This window comes from Babylonia areolata, chromosome 1 (assembly GCF_041734735.1).
Source record: "Babylonia areolata isolate BAREFJ2019XMU chromosome 1, ASM4173473v1, whole genome shotgun sequence".
Taxonomy (NCBI): Eukaryota; Metazoa; Mollusca; class Gastropoda; order Neogastropoda; family Buccinidae; genus Babylonia; species Babylonia areolata.
In genome coordinates, this window is record NC_134876.1 from 82,566,440 (window position 1) to 82,581,348 (window position 14,909).

At 39.7% G+C, this 14,909-nt stretch overlaps 1 protein-coding gene across 1 annotated transcript in view; it reads right to left on the reverse strand.

The window, feature by feature from the left end:
- Positions 1-1,169: 1,169 nt before the first annotated feature.
- LOC143288305 (uncharacterized) overlaps positions 1,170-14,909 on the reverse strand; it is a 29,227-nt gene continuing 15,487 nt past the window's right edge. Inside the window, exons 13-20 of the mRNA XM_076596660.1 lie at positions 11,945-11,993; positions 11,543-11,629; positions 10,948-11,055; positions 10,327-10,509; positions 9,547-9,690; positions 8,202-8,303; positions 7,006-7,065; positions 1,170-3,627 (exon numbers count right to left, since the gene is read on the reverse strand). Of these exons, the coding sequence (XP_076452775.1) occupies positions 3,511-3,627; positions 7,006-7,065; positions 8,202-8,303; positions 9,547-9,690; positions 10,327-10,509; positions 10,948-11,055; positions 11,543-11,629; positions 11,945-11,993 (850 nt within the window). The 3' untranslated portion in view covers positions 1,170-3,510. The remainder of the gene's footprint in view (positions 3,628-7,005; positions 7,066-8,201; positions 8,304-9,546; positions 9,691-10,326; positions 10,510-10,947; positions 11,056-11,542; positions 11,630-11,944; positions 11,994-14,909) is intronic.

Genomic DNA, 14,909 nt, shown 5'->3' on the forward strand with positions numbered 1-14,909 from the left:
TTTTTAGATGACCTTGTGCTCGACTTAAGTTGCCGTTTCTATGAAATGTAACCCCTAAAGATATATATATTCTTCTGCTGCTTCAATCATGTCCCCTCCACATTTAAGATGTAGGGGTATTTTAGGGACAGTTTTTGAAAAAGCGATTACTTTTGTCTTTTCTCTATTCAAACGCAAGCCCCATTGACTGCAGTAAGAGTGTAAAATTTTAAGTTTTTGTTGTAAGCCGTCTTTACATAATGACAGAATAACTGAATCATCTGCACATAAAAGACAAGGAAATCTAGTAGATGAAGTACTGTCCATCGTTGGGGAGTTCACATCTGTCATATCTATGGTGATATCATTTATGAAAATATTGAATAGAGCTGGGCTGCGTGTAATTCCCTGATGTACCCCTTTCGAATAATAAATTATCTGCTGAAATTATCTTGTGATTTTGCGTAGATTTTAGCGTTCGTATATTTATTAGTTCATTTAAACAAGACTGGCGTTCCGATATGGAAACCAAAGAAAAATATAGGGTTTTTTTTTCTCACTTAAAAACGTATTTCAACCTGAAAACTTTCTATGTATTATTACAGATAAATGGCACAGAATAAGTTCTTCAAGATTTAGATTTAGGACACTTGGCTTCGATGCAAACAAGAAATGATTTAAACCTGGAACTTCCATAGAATTACCATGCTCAGTATGTGGTTTCCAAATTGATGATGAGAAACACTTTTTGTTGCTTATGACGACTTGCGACAGAAATGTGATTTTTTTTTTATTGGGTATAGCCAAAATGCACGACATTGTTTCTGCTTTTTCGTCTGAGGATATTATGTAATTTTATCGATTGCCAAATTGATTGCAGAAGCACAAAAAATAAGACAAGGATTTGTTGTTCACGGGCAAAATAATGTATTAGAAGGTAGTTAACTATAGTTGACTGAATGCTGATACGTTCTGGAATGAGAGTAGAGAGCAACTAAAGTGACATGTGGGAGAGGATGGTCGAATTTTTCATATAACCTTTTTCTTTTCTTTGAAATGTCGAAGTGTTTCATTGCACACACACACACACACACACACACACACACACACACACACACACACACACAAAGAAAGAAGAAACCACAGCAACAACACTTTGGTGTTAACTAAATTTTCGTCTTTATTGGCTTGATCACAGATACAGCTTCAATGGTTTAAAACACACAAGCAGTCCTTAATATATATCATTATTATCACCATTATTATTATTTCTTAGAGGACATTCGGTTTAGTTTGTGTTGGATTTGCTCAGCCGACCGCAAAAGCCATCTTGGTACTTAGTTAATTAGAATTGTTGCTTGTAGCCAAGTCGACTGCTCAGGACCTAACCATGAAAGCAACATGGACTGACATGTTTACTCGTATCTACGGCTATACTACGACTCTGACGTTGACCATTTGGTCATGAAGGAATGTTGAAAAACAAAACCGTTCAACCTGAGGGGTATTCCTGCTCCCCATAAATCCCCACACGATAATGATAATTATAATAACGACTTGCCTTCTTGTGCTGTAATACTAATAATCATTATTGATACTTATATACCTATAGTGCACTATCCAGAAATCTGCCCTAGGTGTTTTACAAAACAAGTGGGGTTTTTTTACATGATACATTACATCAATGGTATGTATAAACATTAAAATGTAACCAACAAACTACACACACACACACACACACACACACACACACACACACACACACGATACATACATGCATTTACGCATACATTCACACATACTTCCCCCTCCGCACACACGCATACATACGCACACGCAAACACACACAAACAGATGCATATACACAACCATACCCGTGACTGAGCCATAGGATGCAGATTTAGAATTTTCCATGTAGCGAGTGTATTATAAACATATATATCTGGCTTTGTGTTTGATAATTGAATGTTAACCCTTTTCGTGACTTAACAAATATCCCACGTAGGTATATTAGAATATCTACATATTTCAATTCGGTAACAGTCTGGATTTGAAAAAAAAAAAATCTTTACAAGCAATGCAAGTTCTCAGAGTTTTTCCGACACTCATTACTGGTCAAATATAAATACGAGATGTGATCTTCAGGGTTAAATACTTTTGACAGTTAGATTGGATTTACAGATATTCACATTAAACATATTATTACACATACTCACACACAAAAATGTAGGCCTATTTGTGATTTTTCCTTTTGTTAAAAGTCTTAAAACTGCACACAAAACACATTAAAGAAGTATCATCCTGCTTAGTTATTCAGGACTTCCTTTCCATAACCCACACAGCAGTTACATACATATCTATCTAAATGGCTTTTACCGTTTACATCTCATAATACTTTCCGAAACTCTCCCAACAATGAGATTTTTTTCATTCGACAGAACGTACGCGGCTGTCCGGGGAAGACCGTGCAAATTGTTTCTTTGATGATGAAGTATCATTAATAAGGGAAGGGGGGGGGAACGAGGGGGGCGGAACAAACAAAACAGGGAACATACATTAACTACCCCGTGTAACAAACCGTTAGACAACATAATGATACGGAAGTTAACAGATTAGGCTACATTCACTACCGTAGATTTTCTTATACAAAAAAGACAAAGAAAAAAAAGACGTGTTGATTCTGTACTTGTGGTTTAGGCTTTAAAAGGAAACCAAAAGGAAATAAATACCAGAATAAAGTTTGTATAATACCAGGAAATGTCATCCAAACGGATTAAAAAAAAATTCTCGTTGAAGAAGTTCAAAACATAATTTTCACTTCGCATAATCATATGATGTTGATACGTGTTCCAGTATGACTGATTCAAAACACATCTGCTTCATGAGTTAGCTGGAAACCATCAAGCTAAATAACATGCACTGTTTTCAAGTGTAGTCAGTAACATTTGTTTGTTTCAACAGATATTCAGACTGATGCAAAAAAAAAAAAAAAAAAGGAATACATACAAACAAAACATACTAATACAATGATCATGCTTCTCCAGATGTGTAATCAAACATGGGATACTGTATGTGTGCACTTCAGCATGACGGAAACTAGCCTTCTTGGCCACCTCCCACCCCCCACTTCCCCCCATCCCCCTCGCCTATCCCACCCCGACGAATCTGACCTCTGCTACTGATCGCACTGCTGGTTAACTGATGATACGTTGTATAACCATCGACATCACCAACATCATCCTCATTTTCGTGGACTGTCATCATCATCATCATCATCATTATCATCATCAACATCATCATCATCATCTTCACATCCGAAGTTGTCATCATTATCACCACCTTCCTTTCCTTTGCACATTCATGAACATGAACATCGTCAGTAATATCACCGTCTCTGACTTCATCCTACCATCTCCGTCAATAAAGCCACCACAATGATTGTTTTGGGGTTGTTGTTTTTTGTTTTTTTTACATCAAGTTGGAGATGATTCCAATGCCCGATCCGAAGAACCCCGGACCAAGTCAAGGGAGCTAAATCCAGTCGAGCGAGAGGCGTATTGGGAGAGTGAGCTCATCTTGCAACATGTCCGCCTTCTGCTGCAGCAGATTGACCCTGGAGTTGAGGGAGGGGATGCTGATGTCTCGCTCCTGTTCCACATTCACAACACGTTCTGTTAGCTCAACGCCATCCACACACACACACACACACACACACACACACACACACACACTTTCTTTCCCCGACTTTCTTTCCACCTCGACCTCTCTCGCTCTCTAATGCTTTATACAAACCTAGGGTTGGTTCACAAGACTTGACCAGGACGTTAGGATTGTGCGTAGATCAGGCATTTGCTACATTTTTTTTTTAACAGATGTGTAACCTGGTAAATGGAACTGCGGCACGCCTTGACACCTTGAAACTGAAACTGAACGCACGGGCAACGGCAAACACAGACCAGACATGCACACAGACACACAGTGACTAACAACCTAAATAAAAAAGGGCTATTATGGATCTGATGATTTCGATCAACGAACATGTATCATAATACCTGGCAAAGTTACCTGATAAGTTACAATTGAAAGCGGACAAAACTGAAGCAATGATCATAGGAACTAAACAAAAACGGTCTTCCATCACAACTGACACAATCAAACTTGGCAGTACATCCATCCCTCTTTCCACGTCAGTCAGGAACCTCGGTGTTGTCCTTGACAATACACTGTCCATGCAAAAATTTATCAGTCAGACATGTCAGTCCTGCTACTGTCAACTGCGGCGCATCGGTGCCGTCCGGAAATATCTGTCCACTGACGAAACATCTAGACTTGTCGTTTCTCTCATTCTCTCTCGCCTTGACTACTGTAACTCTCTATTGTCTGGTTTGCCTGCTTCATCCATTCAGTCCCTTCAGCGCATACAAAACTCTGCTGCCCGACTTGTCCTCAGAAAGAAAAGATCTGAGCACATCACTCCTCTTTTGCAACATCTCCACTGGCTCCCTGTCTCACACCGAATAAAGTACAAGATCAGCACTCTATGTTATAAATGTATTCACAAAACTGCCCCTTCCTATCTCTGTGGCTGCCTTCACCTCTACACTCCATCTCGCTCACTACGATCGGCTTCGGATCCACTCTGTTTATGCATACCCAGATTCAAACACTCGACTGTTGGCCACCGTTCTTTCTCTGTCTCTGGACCTTGCGATTGGAATGAACTTCCTCTTTCGCTTCGTCAAGTCTCCACTCTCAGCTCTTTCAAGTCTGGCCTTAAAACCCACCTCTTCCCAAAATAGCCCCCCTTTGCCTGCCCTTCCTGTCTTTAGTTTCTACAGTTTTAGAGTTATGCATGCGTGTGAATGACTGGTGCGAAAGCGCTTTGGTTTGTCTCTGTACAAGATTGAGCGCTATATAAATACCATTATTATTATTTATTATTATTAAATCGAAACCTAAAGGGCTCTTTTGGAAAAAGTCCGAAAGCGTGTCTCCATGTGCCCCCATTTGTAGACCCCGTAGAAATGAGGCTGTGACAAATGTGAGAGAACGCGACAAGTCAGAGCGCCTATTTCGCAGTGACAGGTTATCGAAGTCAAGCTCGCCGTGTTCAAAATGCGGATCATGAAAGAAGGCGATCCTTCTTTGACAGTTGTTGATGCCACTGTGAAGAACAAATAGCGCTGGGAGCGGTTAAACGTTTGATGGGTCGGAGGAGAACATCTCACTCCGAGCTTGGTGTTCGAAAATAGGTCGTGCCGGCATGTGTTTGTGTCGCGTGTACAACTCAGCTCTGATGTACGGAATGAACGGCAAGAACAGACTGAAAAAAACGTGCTACCAGTCCCGGTCATCAGAAGATGATAATGGTAAAAATAATTTACTTTCTAAATAAAGTCCAGTTTTAGCATCCTCAATTACTGCATCTATTTCACTAGCAATTTTGCGCATTTATGAAACGATATTACCATTAGCAGATGTTGTAACCCATTTTCAGTGGATTTTAACTCTTATTTTATACGTTATTTTATTCTGTTTTGATGTGGATTCAGTCACTAAGCTAATGTGCTATCCGTTTTTCGTCTCACAAACCATGTAAATTTAAGCAATAGGTGCAATGATTTAGGATGCTAAAATAGGAAAGATTACCGGACTATTTGATCAAATTATTTAATCAAACTGGTTAATATCGGACCACATAATTAAGTGATAATAGTAATACATAATCATGTGATCATTTTCTCTCTCTCTCTCTCTCTCTCTCTCTCTCTCTCTCTCTGTCACACACACACACGCACACACACAGAGTTGAAAATAAACCGACACAGATATAACTTTACAAATTGTATTAAATCTAAAAATAATGGCCATGTATACACACTCACTCTCTCAGTTTCACCAGTGACCACAGCCACCACACACACACACACACACACACACACACACACACACACACACACACACAATTTATGCTGTAACACAACAGATTCATGTGCTTCTCTGTACATGCATGTATACATGTGTTTGTTTGGGGGTTTTTTTTCAAACATATTCTGCATCAAATTTCATACCTGAAAAATAATAACCATTTCACAAATGTATATAACATATTAAAAACACCTTTTTTTACGAGAGCACGAGGGTAAAAATGTAACTGGTAAGTGATACTATAACTGATATAATTATACAAATGATGTAAGTAGTCATGGATTCTGTGTTTGTCAACACACTGAAAATATTTTGTACCATGGATCGCATAAGAAAACTTTTTTTCTAAATGAATTCAATGATTGCATTCAAAGCATCTTCGGAAATTCGTCAGTTATCTTTTCAAAACACCCTGGGTTGGCAAAGTGATAGCATAGACTGCTTTTGTTTTATTTTGTTCACACTTTCAGTAAGACTGTGTTGTCAGTTCCCCATTGCCAGCTAATTTTTCGGGTGTTGTTGAGGCTGTTGCTATTCAGTTTCAAATGTCTGAACCCCATGTCTGAAGGGTTTGATGATGCTGAATGCATGACAAGAACTTTGTCATTGTAATTTTCAATTATTCGGGACAATGTAAAAAGTGTAATTTCAGCTAATTATTAGATTCTTACTCTTCCCTCAGTTTTCATTTTTCATGTGTATCACTCAGTGTGTCTCCTATCCTCACCGTGTCTCTGCCTGCTCCCCCCCCCCCACCCCCACCCCCCCCCCCCCCCCCACACACACACACACACACCTCCCCTCTCCTTCCACCTTTCCTTTTCTCATCTTTCTTATATTGTGATGATGTGAACGATGTGTGTAGTATTAACACTGTTACAGAGAGCTCGCTTTGTGTGTGGTTTTCATGCATGTATTTACCTGCATGACTAGTCTTATACTGTAGACAGACTGACAGATACACGGACACAGAAGGGACCGAGTGACCTCAGAGAGAAAGTACAGAAGATGAAAGACCAGTATTCAGCTTTTTCTCAGCATTAAAAGCGACGAGTGACTAAGAGGCAGAAAAGTAAAACATCACACACAAATACCTACCTGAGATGAAAGGTCAGTGTTGTGAAGCGCCTTCTCGGCACTGACCAACTTGTCATTCGACTGTAAAGACAGGTATTCAGTATCAGATCCTGCGGAACTCTTAGGCTGTGCATCACACACCAACGCATCAATCAAACGCAGTAACTCTCGCTCCTTCAGTGACACGCAACTTCAAGCCAGTGCTGCTTGATGTTTCCTATGCTCGTTTTTGATGTTTTGCATGTTCCACGGAAAGGTTTCTCAATAAAAAATAAAAACGAAAACTTATTAAAAAAAATATATATATTTTTAATGTGGCGATTTCTTGTGATCTGCATTGAAGACCAGTTCTGATATATATATATATATATATATATATATATATATATATATATATATATATATATATATATATATATATACATATTTCTTTACTATAAAAAAAACTTTACAAATATCCATATCTCTGCCCCCCTCCCCCTCCTCTCTCTCTTTCCCTTCAAAGACAGCAAACGAAGCCCATATGAACTATCTTTTATGGAAAGACCCATTTGTTAAGCCTGATATGACTACAGTGTTGTATCTTGTAAACTCATCAGACGTCTCGACAATATGGCAGTGAACAAAACCCCCGTGTCCCCATGTATGATAGTCAGTCGTGTCCGAGTATGACCATCAGAACAGCAGAGGAGGCATCTGCTGTCTCGACTATTTGGGCTAGAATTTAATTATCGTGGAGAGTGTCTTGCCCAAGGTGCATCCCCACTATCTCGGCCAAGAGGGATTGAGGACAGTGGGCGTTGGGATGGTTCCCAAAGGCCAGCTAGCCCCTAAAGCTGCAGTACAATCTTGTCTCCTTATTTGGGAGTCATTGTCCTTCACAAAAGACTAAGCTATAAATGGCTTCCCATTGCGATGGAGAAATCATTGATCATACAGCTCTCACTCTGGTGCTTCCATCATATCATATAAGCTCACTCAATACATTGATGTCAGTATAATATCAAATTTACTGTGATTGAATCAGTAGTATACAATGACCTACATTAGAGATACTAAATGACAATTTATGGAACCTTTTTCATTTAATGCACATCTTAAGAAATAAAATTGAACTTACCAGGGGAAACTAGTGGGTTCTGAAACACAAACAACATCACAGCAGACATCGGCTGTCGCCGTTTCATAATACTAAGAACTATCATCTAGTACAGTACCAGAATTTCATGGAGTCTCTCCAGCATTTCTCCCATCTCTGTCCAGTGTGTCTTCTGCAGTTCCAGGCATTGAAGCTCCATTTCCAGTCTGTACTCTGCGATCTGGGAGAGACAGTGCGAGGGAGAGGGACAGTCAAAGAGAGAGCTCATTGCTGGTTTCCCAAAATGTATTTGTATGCACGAAAACACTTTTTTTTTTAATTACAAACTGAAATACATCTTACAGCGATGTTTTCCTTCTTTGTAATTGACGATGTGTGTCAACACATATACATATTATACCTTGGTATTGTCTGGTTTTAAATGCATGCTTTATTGTGGGGAAGCCGTTTGCCACGTGTATGTGGCGCGGTGCTAGTGTGTGTGTGTGTGTGTGTGTGTGTGTGTGTGTGTGCCTGAGTGCGCGTTGCAGAGATGTGTTTTCTGGAGGCCGTCATGGGTGGGTAGATGGTTTCCAATGTTCAGGTGCGTGAGTGTTTTCTGGCACGTGCTTCCGAGTGGGGGTAGGTATTGATAGGGGAGGCGGGGAACGAAATGTAAAGCGCTTTGAACAGTATTTCTGGAGAAACGCGCTATATAAATGTCCATTAGTAGTGGTAGTAGTAGTAGTTGTAGTAGTATTGTCACTATTAGTATTAGTATTATACCTTGACCTGGAGAATAACAGATCACACTTCCTGTCATTGTCGTCGACGTTGTTATTGTCATAGCGGTTGTTTTCATCATCGTATTCGCTATATGTGTTCTTATCACGTAAATCTCCTCTCACATTACCCTTACTCATCATACCGTCATAGTTGCCAATCTAATACTCTTGTTAACCTGAACCATTCATCACGGCAGCATCCTTCATTCGCCTGACGGGCGCGATAGACATGTGGTTAGTTAGGGTTTAGGGTAGAGATTGTTCGTCTCCGATGTCAATATATTGCAGACCTGCTTGTATCTGAACCCCCTTCGTAAGTATAAACATGCAGAGCCAAAAAACAAAGCAAACAAAAAAAAAACCACACAAACAAAACAAAAACAAAAAAACAAAACAAAAGAAAGAAGAAAAAATACAGGTTAAAGCTATCGTCATCCATGTCAGTGCTCAGTGTATTGCAGAAACAGGAACACACTAAGCATGTACACACTCGAAACCTACGTATGGCTGTCTAAAGGGCTGGGTAAACTCGGCCATGCACATAAAAGATAAAAGCCCACTCGTAGATCTGCAGATCATATAATAAACGAGTGAACGTGGGAGTTGCGGCCCACGAACAGGTGTGGAGGCGTTGGGGGGGGGGGAGGGTTTGGAGGGTGTTGGGGGGGGGGGGGGAATCCGATTCCGATCCCGACTTACCTCATCCCTGTGCTCCTGCTGCACCCTCAGTCTCTCCTCCTCCCGGACTTGCAGCAGTTCCCTCACATCCTCCTCTCTCCGCCGCTCCCCGTCTTCCGTTTCCTCTGTCAGCTCCGATACTTCCGTCCGCAAAGCCTCCACCACCTGCCGGAATAGAGAGGGGGGCGTGGGGAGAGTGAGACAGGTCAGAGCAGTGTGGTTCGAGGGAAGACAGGGGTGGTAAAGAATGGAGGTGGGGCAGAGGGGGATGGAGGGTGTGTGTGGGGAGGGTGGGGGAGAGTGAGACAAGTCAAAACAGTGTGGTACGAGGGAAGACAGAGATGATAAATGGAGGGGGGAGGGGGAGGGAGGTTGGTGAAGGAGCGAGCAAAGAGGGAGATTAGGAGGTAATAATGAGTACCTTCTTAAAATCTTTGTTTAGGGAAGGAAGTTTTGAAACAGAAACAAAAATTACACAACAGCTGAGCAAGAGCAACCGCAAAACCAAAACAAAATCAGATACACCAATGATACCAAAAAGTGATTTTAAAAAATCTTACGATTTAATTGATTAAGGAGCTTATCATGCATATACCTGCATACATACATACGCATCCAAGTGCTAAATCCAAATCAGATAAATAATAAAACGATCAATATATGACAGCAGAGACAGACATGCAAGAACTATGAAATCACCACACACAACAACCACTACACGCAACAAAATCACTGCATGAAAAGAACACAGGAAGACCAGTAGCAGACAGCCGACGAGCGGCCCGGAACACGACTGAGCACCTTCAAAGCGCTGTCCTGCCTCTGCTGCAGACGACCGTGCAAGGCGCGCACCTCAGCCTGGTAGTGCTGACGACGTGTCTCCAGGACCCCCTCCCGTTCCGCCCTGGTCTGGGTCAGGGCTGCCTCAGCCTCCTTGAACAGCCTGGCTTTGTCACTGGCCCTCTGCTGCCTTGCCTCCCTCACCTGCGGGCGTTGGTTACAGGGCATGTTTTGTTCTACGACTTTGCTTTAAATTACAAAGTGATCGAACAGGTGCTTGCAGGTAATAGCTTTCAAATCACAAGATTTTTAATCATATCCATCGTGCCTTAAAACAGATATAAACATTACTGTTCCTCTACATTCCCTCCCTATCTTTCTTCTCCCTCCAAAAATGCATGTACACGCACGCAATCACACACACACACACACACACACACACACACACACACACACACACACACACACACACACACATGGTGTGTGTGTGTGTGTGTGTGTGAAAAATAGAAGCAGACATAACAGTTACACCACTCATAAAGAAGGAAGAGGGGGCACTATCTTATAAAGAAACACACACACACACACACACACACATGTCCGCAAGACAGACAGACAGAGAGCGGCCACCATGCTACTGACCTCGCGTTGATGTCGAAGTTTCTCAGCCTCCAACTGTTTAGCAAAGTCTTTGCGGTCTTCGTCAATGGCTTGGTTAGACCTGATGACCTCTGCTTCCATCTCTTCCAGCTGAATCGGATCGTATATTGGAGTGAACACTCTATTTCCTTATCGTTCAACTTTAAAAAAAAAAGCTAGTAATTGTAGAATAGGGCCAACTATACTGATAGCCTTCTTCAACACTACAGTCGGATCATAGTCGTTATCATCTTCTTTTTTCCGTTACTAAAGGTTTAAGACACGCAGTAAAACGCTTTAATTTATTAAATTTCACTTAATATAGTCCATTTTAACAGACTGGAAATGAAATTACATTGCCTCCATTAGTATTCTCTTTCATCAACATTATCATCGTAATACTTTTGTAACAGCAAAGAAAGGCATTGCATCATATACAGTGAATTACATTTGCAACGTCCGAACAGACATATAAGCAAACAAACACACACATCATCGCACGTACCTACGTAGCCTACACTACATCAAAACAGCCTTTATTAGTAATGAAAATGACGATGATAATGATGATAACAATAATGATAATGATAAAACCTACTTGCTGTTGGAGGCTGGCAATACGCCGGTTTTGTTGTTCCTCAGCCTGACTTTGAAAGTCCTTCTGAACTTGTGCAGCAGCCTTCACCTGTGTCATTCAGTTTGTCATGCACTTTGAAACTTTTCCAGTGCAAAGAGTGTTCACAAACACACACACACACACACACACACACACACACACACACACACACACACATTTTCTTACAAGCAAAGACACACAAACGCTCATGCACATGCAGGCAAATACGGATTGGGACACTAGCAAATATACACATTCTCACAAATAATTTTGGCCAAGAACTCACACTGACACACTAGTTACATAATATATCCAGAGCATCAGAAACTGTAATGCAGATAATCGTAAACACAGAGAATTGTGATGCATTCTGTTAAAAGTCACCTGTTCTTTGTTGATCACTCTCTGCCTCTGCAGTTCATCGTCCTTCTCCCTGAAAAAAAAAGAACAGAATCAATTGGATTGTCTACATTACATGGGCATTATCATCGAGTAGAATATATATAAAGAAAATTTGTGACTGTTTATTAAACATCGTTTTCAGCATCATCAGTTTATCATTATCATCCTGATGATCAAAATCACCATCATCGATTCATTTGATTGACATCTGGTCATTAAATAATCAGGAGGTATCTTTTCCAGTCAAGCACTAAGGGAAACACCTACTTTCGTGATGTTAAGAAAGAGTGTTTTCCGTTTAGCTTTTGAACTGTGTCGCTGTGTGTGTGTGTGCGTGTGTGTGTGTGTGTGTGTGTGTTGTTGTCTTCAGTTTAACGTCTTTCCACTTGAAGTGATATTAGACGGGAGAAAAAAACAACAACAAAAAACAAAAAACCGTGGGGGTAGGGGCTGTGAGAGGGGGAGGGGTAAAAGTGTGTGTATGTGTGGAGGGTGAATAGGGAGAGACAACGCTAGGAAAAATGGAAACGTTATAAACGCCAACATCAAACAAATATAACATCTATAACAAATGTCCTATAGGACTATGCAGCAAACCTTCTGCAATAACAAATAACATATTGGAATTGTTAATAACACATTCAAAAGAACTTTTGGTGAAGTCTGGCAAAAAACATTTTAGATTCTGACATTCGAATATTACATGGTTGCTAGAAATATGTTCTCCACATATGCATCTGACATCTTTGCTGAACTTTGTTACAAAAGCGTTCAGTTTTATCCTGTTTGATAATGTATGAATCTGCCTTAATCTTATTGAATTACTGTATGTATTTGACTGATCGATAGTTCCCGGTTGTTGCCCATTAATTACACTATGGTTTAAAGCTTTGCCGTTTTCTTGGTATAATTCTCTGACTTTGTTCCACGATGTTTTTTCTAGTATTCGATAACCCTCTTGTACAGACAGAGGCACATAAAGTTCTATGGTTCCCTGTTCGTTCTTTGCACCTTTTCTTGCAGCCCTGTCAGCCCATTCATTGTAGAGAATACCAAGATGTGAAGGAACCCAGAAAAACGTAATATGTGTTCCTTTCAAGCTTAAAAGATGTAAAATGTGGCTGATTTCTAGTATGATTTTAGATTTGTTCTTACAATTTGGTGAGTTTAAAGCACATAATACAGATTTGGAATCAACGCAAAACAAGACTTGTAGAAGGCAAATTGGAAGATCAAGAATATGATTTAGAGCCATAAGAACAGCAATAAGTTCAGCAGTGAATATTGAACGATTTTTACCAATGTAGTATGATCTTTCCGTTTTCAGTTCTGGTATAACAAAAGCTGAACCTGCTTGGCCATTGTCTAATAGTGAGCCATCTGTGTAGATCTGTAAATGATCACGGTATCTATTTTGAAGGTGTACTCGGACTTCCGTTTCCATGATATTCGGATTTTCATTCTTTTTAATGTCAGTATGATTAACATCAAAATGTGCTTTATTCATCTCCCAGATGGGGTATGGACTTACGGTCTTCTGTGTGTCTACGTCATCTGAATTAATTTTAGATTTTTCGAACAGGTTTGACACAAACGTGCCAATGGGTGTTAAATAAGATATGTTTTTAGCTCTTTTGGGGAAGCTGTTTTCGGATGTAATTTTTACTTCCTTTGATGTATAATTTTCAGTTGTTGAGCTTCTCAGTACGTATTTAGCACATGCGAGGTTTCGGTATTCATCTAAAGGTAGTACTCCTATTTCTTTGTATGTTCCGAGGGTCGATGCATGGAAAGGTACACCAAGGGCAAGTCTATATGCTTTGCAGTCTATGCTTTGAAGTTTCTTTAGCAAATATTTTGGAGCATTGAAAAAGACTTCTTGTCCATAGGATAGTTTGGATCGAATAAGTGATGATGATAAATGTTTCAAAATCGTTGTATCTTGTCCCCAGTATTGTTTACTCACAATTTTGAGTAAGTTTAGAGATTTTCTTGTTTTTGTTAATATATATTCAATATGGCTGTTCCAAGTTAGTTTTGAAGTAAGTATCAATCCTAAAAACTTAACAGTATCTTTATACTGAATTGTCTCATTTTCAATCTTAAATGTTGGTAACTCTTCTGGGTTTGTACCATTGTTAAAAAGCATAATATGTGTTTTTTCTGATGATAATGTAAGACCATTATCAGCAATATATCTATTTAATCTGTCTATTTCTCGTTGGTATATTTTCTTGATATAGTTTAAAGCCCTTTTGGATGTATTCCGTTTCATAGTTACATTCATCCACATGCATATATCATCTGCGTATTGCACTAGGATCACATCATTTGATAAGTGTTTGGGTAAGTCGTTCAACAAGATATTAAATAAAACAGGGGCAATAACAGAACCTTGGGGTAATCCCATGTGAAGAGTTTTAGGATTTGAGTATGTATTCCCGACCCGTACCTGTATACTTCTTTCACTCAGGAAATCTTTGATATAATCATAGAGATGTCCTGAAAAGCCAACAGATTTCAGTTTAAAGAGTAACTTTGCATGCCAAACTTGATCATAGGCTTTCTTCACATCAAAAAAAGTTGCAAGAACGTTTTTCCTTCTAGCGAATTGTTGTTTTACATGTGTTGTAAGTTTTACCAAATTATCAATTGCAGATCTACCTCTCTGAAAGCCCGCTTGGTTAATTGGGATAATCTTATTTTTATGACAATAGTACATCAGCCTTCTCAAAATTATTCTTTCCATTAGTTTACCAGTATGTGATGTTAGTGCAATTGGCCTGTAGCTGCTCTTATCTGTTTTGCATTTTCCTTGTTTATGAACTGGTATCACAATAGACTGTTTCCATTGTGCTGGCATTAAACCATCAATCCAACACTTTTGAAAAATATCAAACAATAAAACAACAAAATTTTCTGGTAAATGTCTCAGCATCTCATTTGA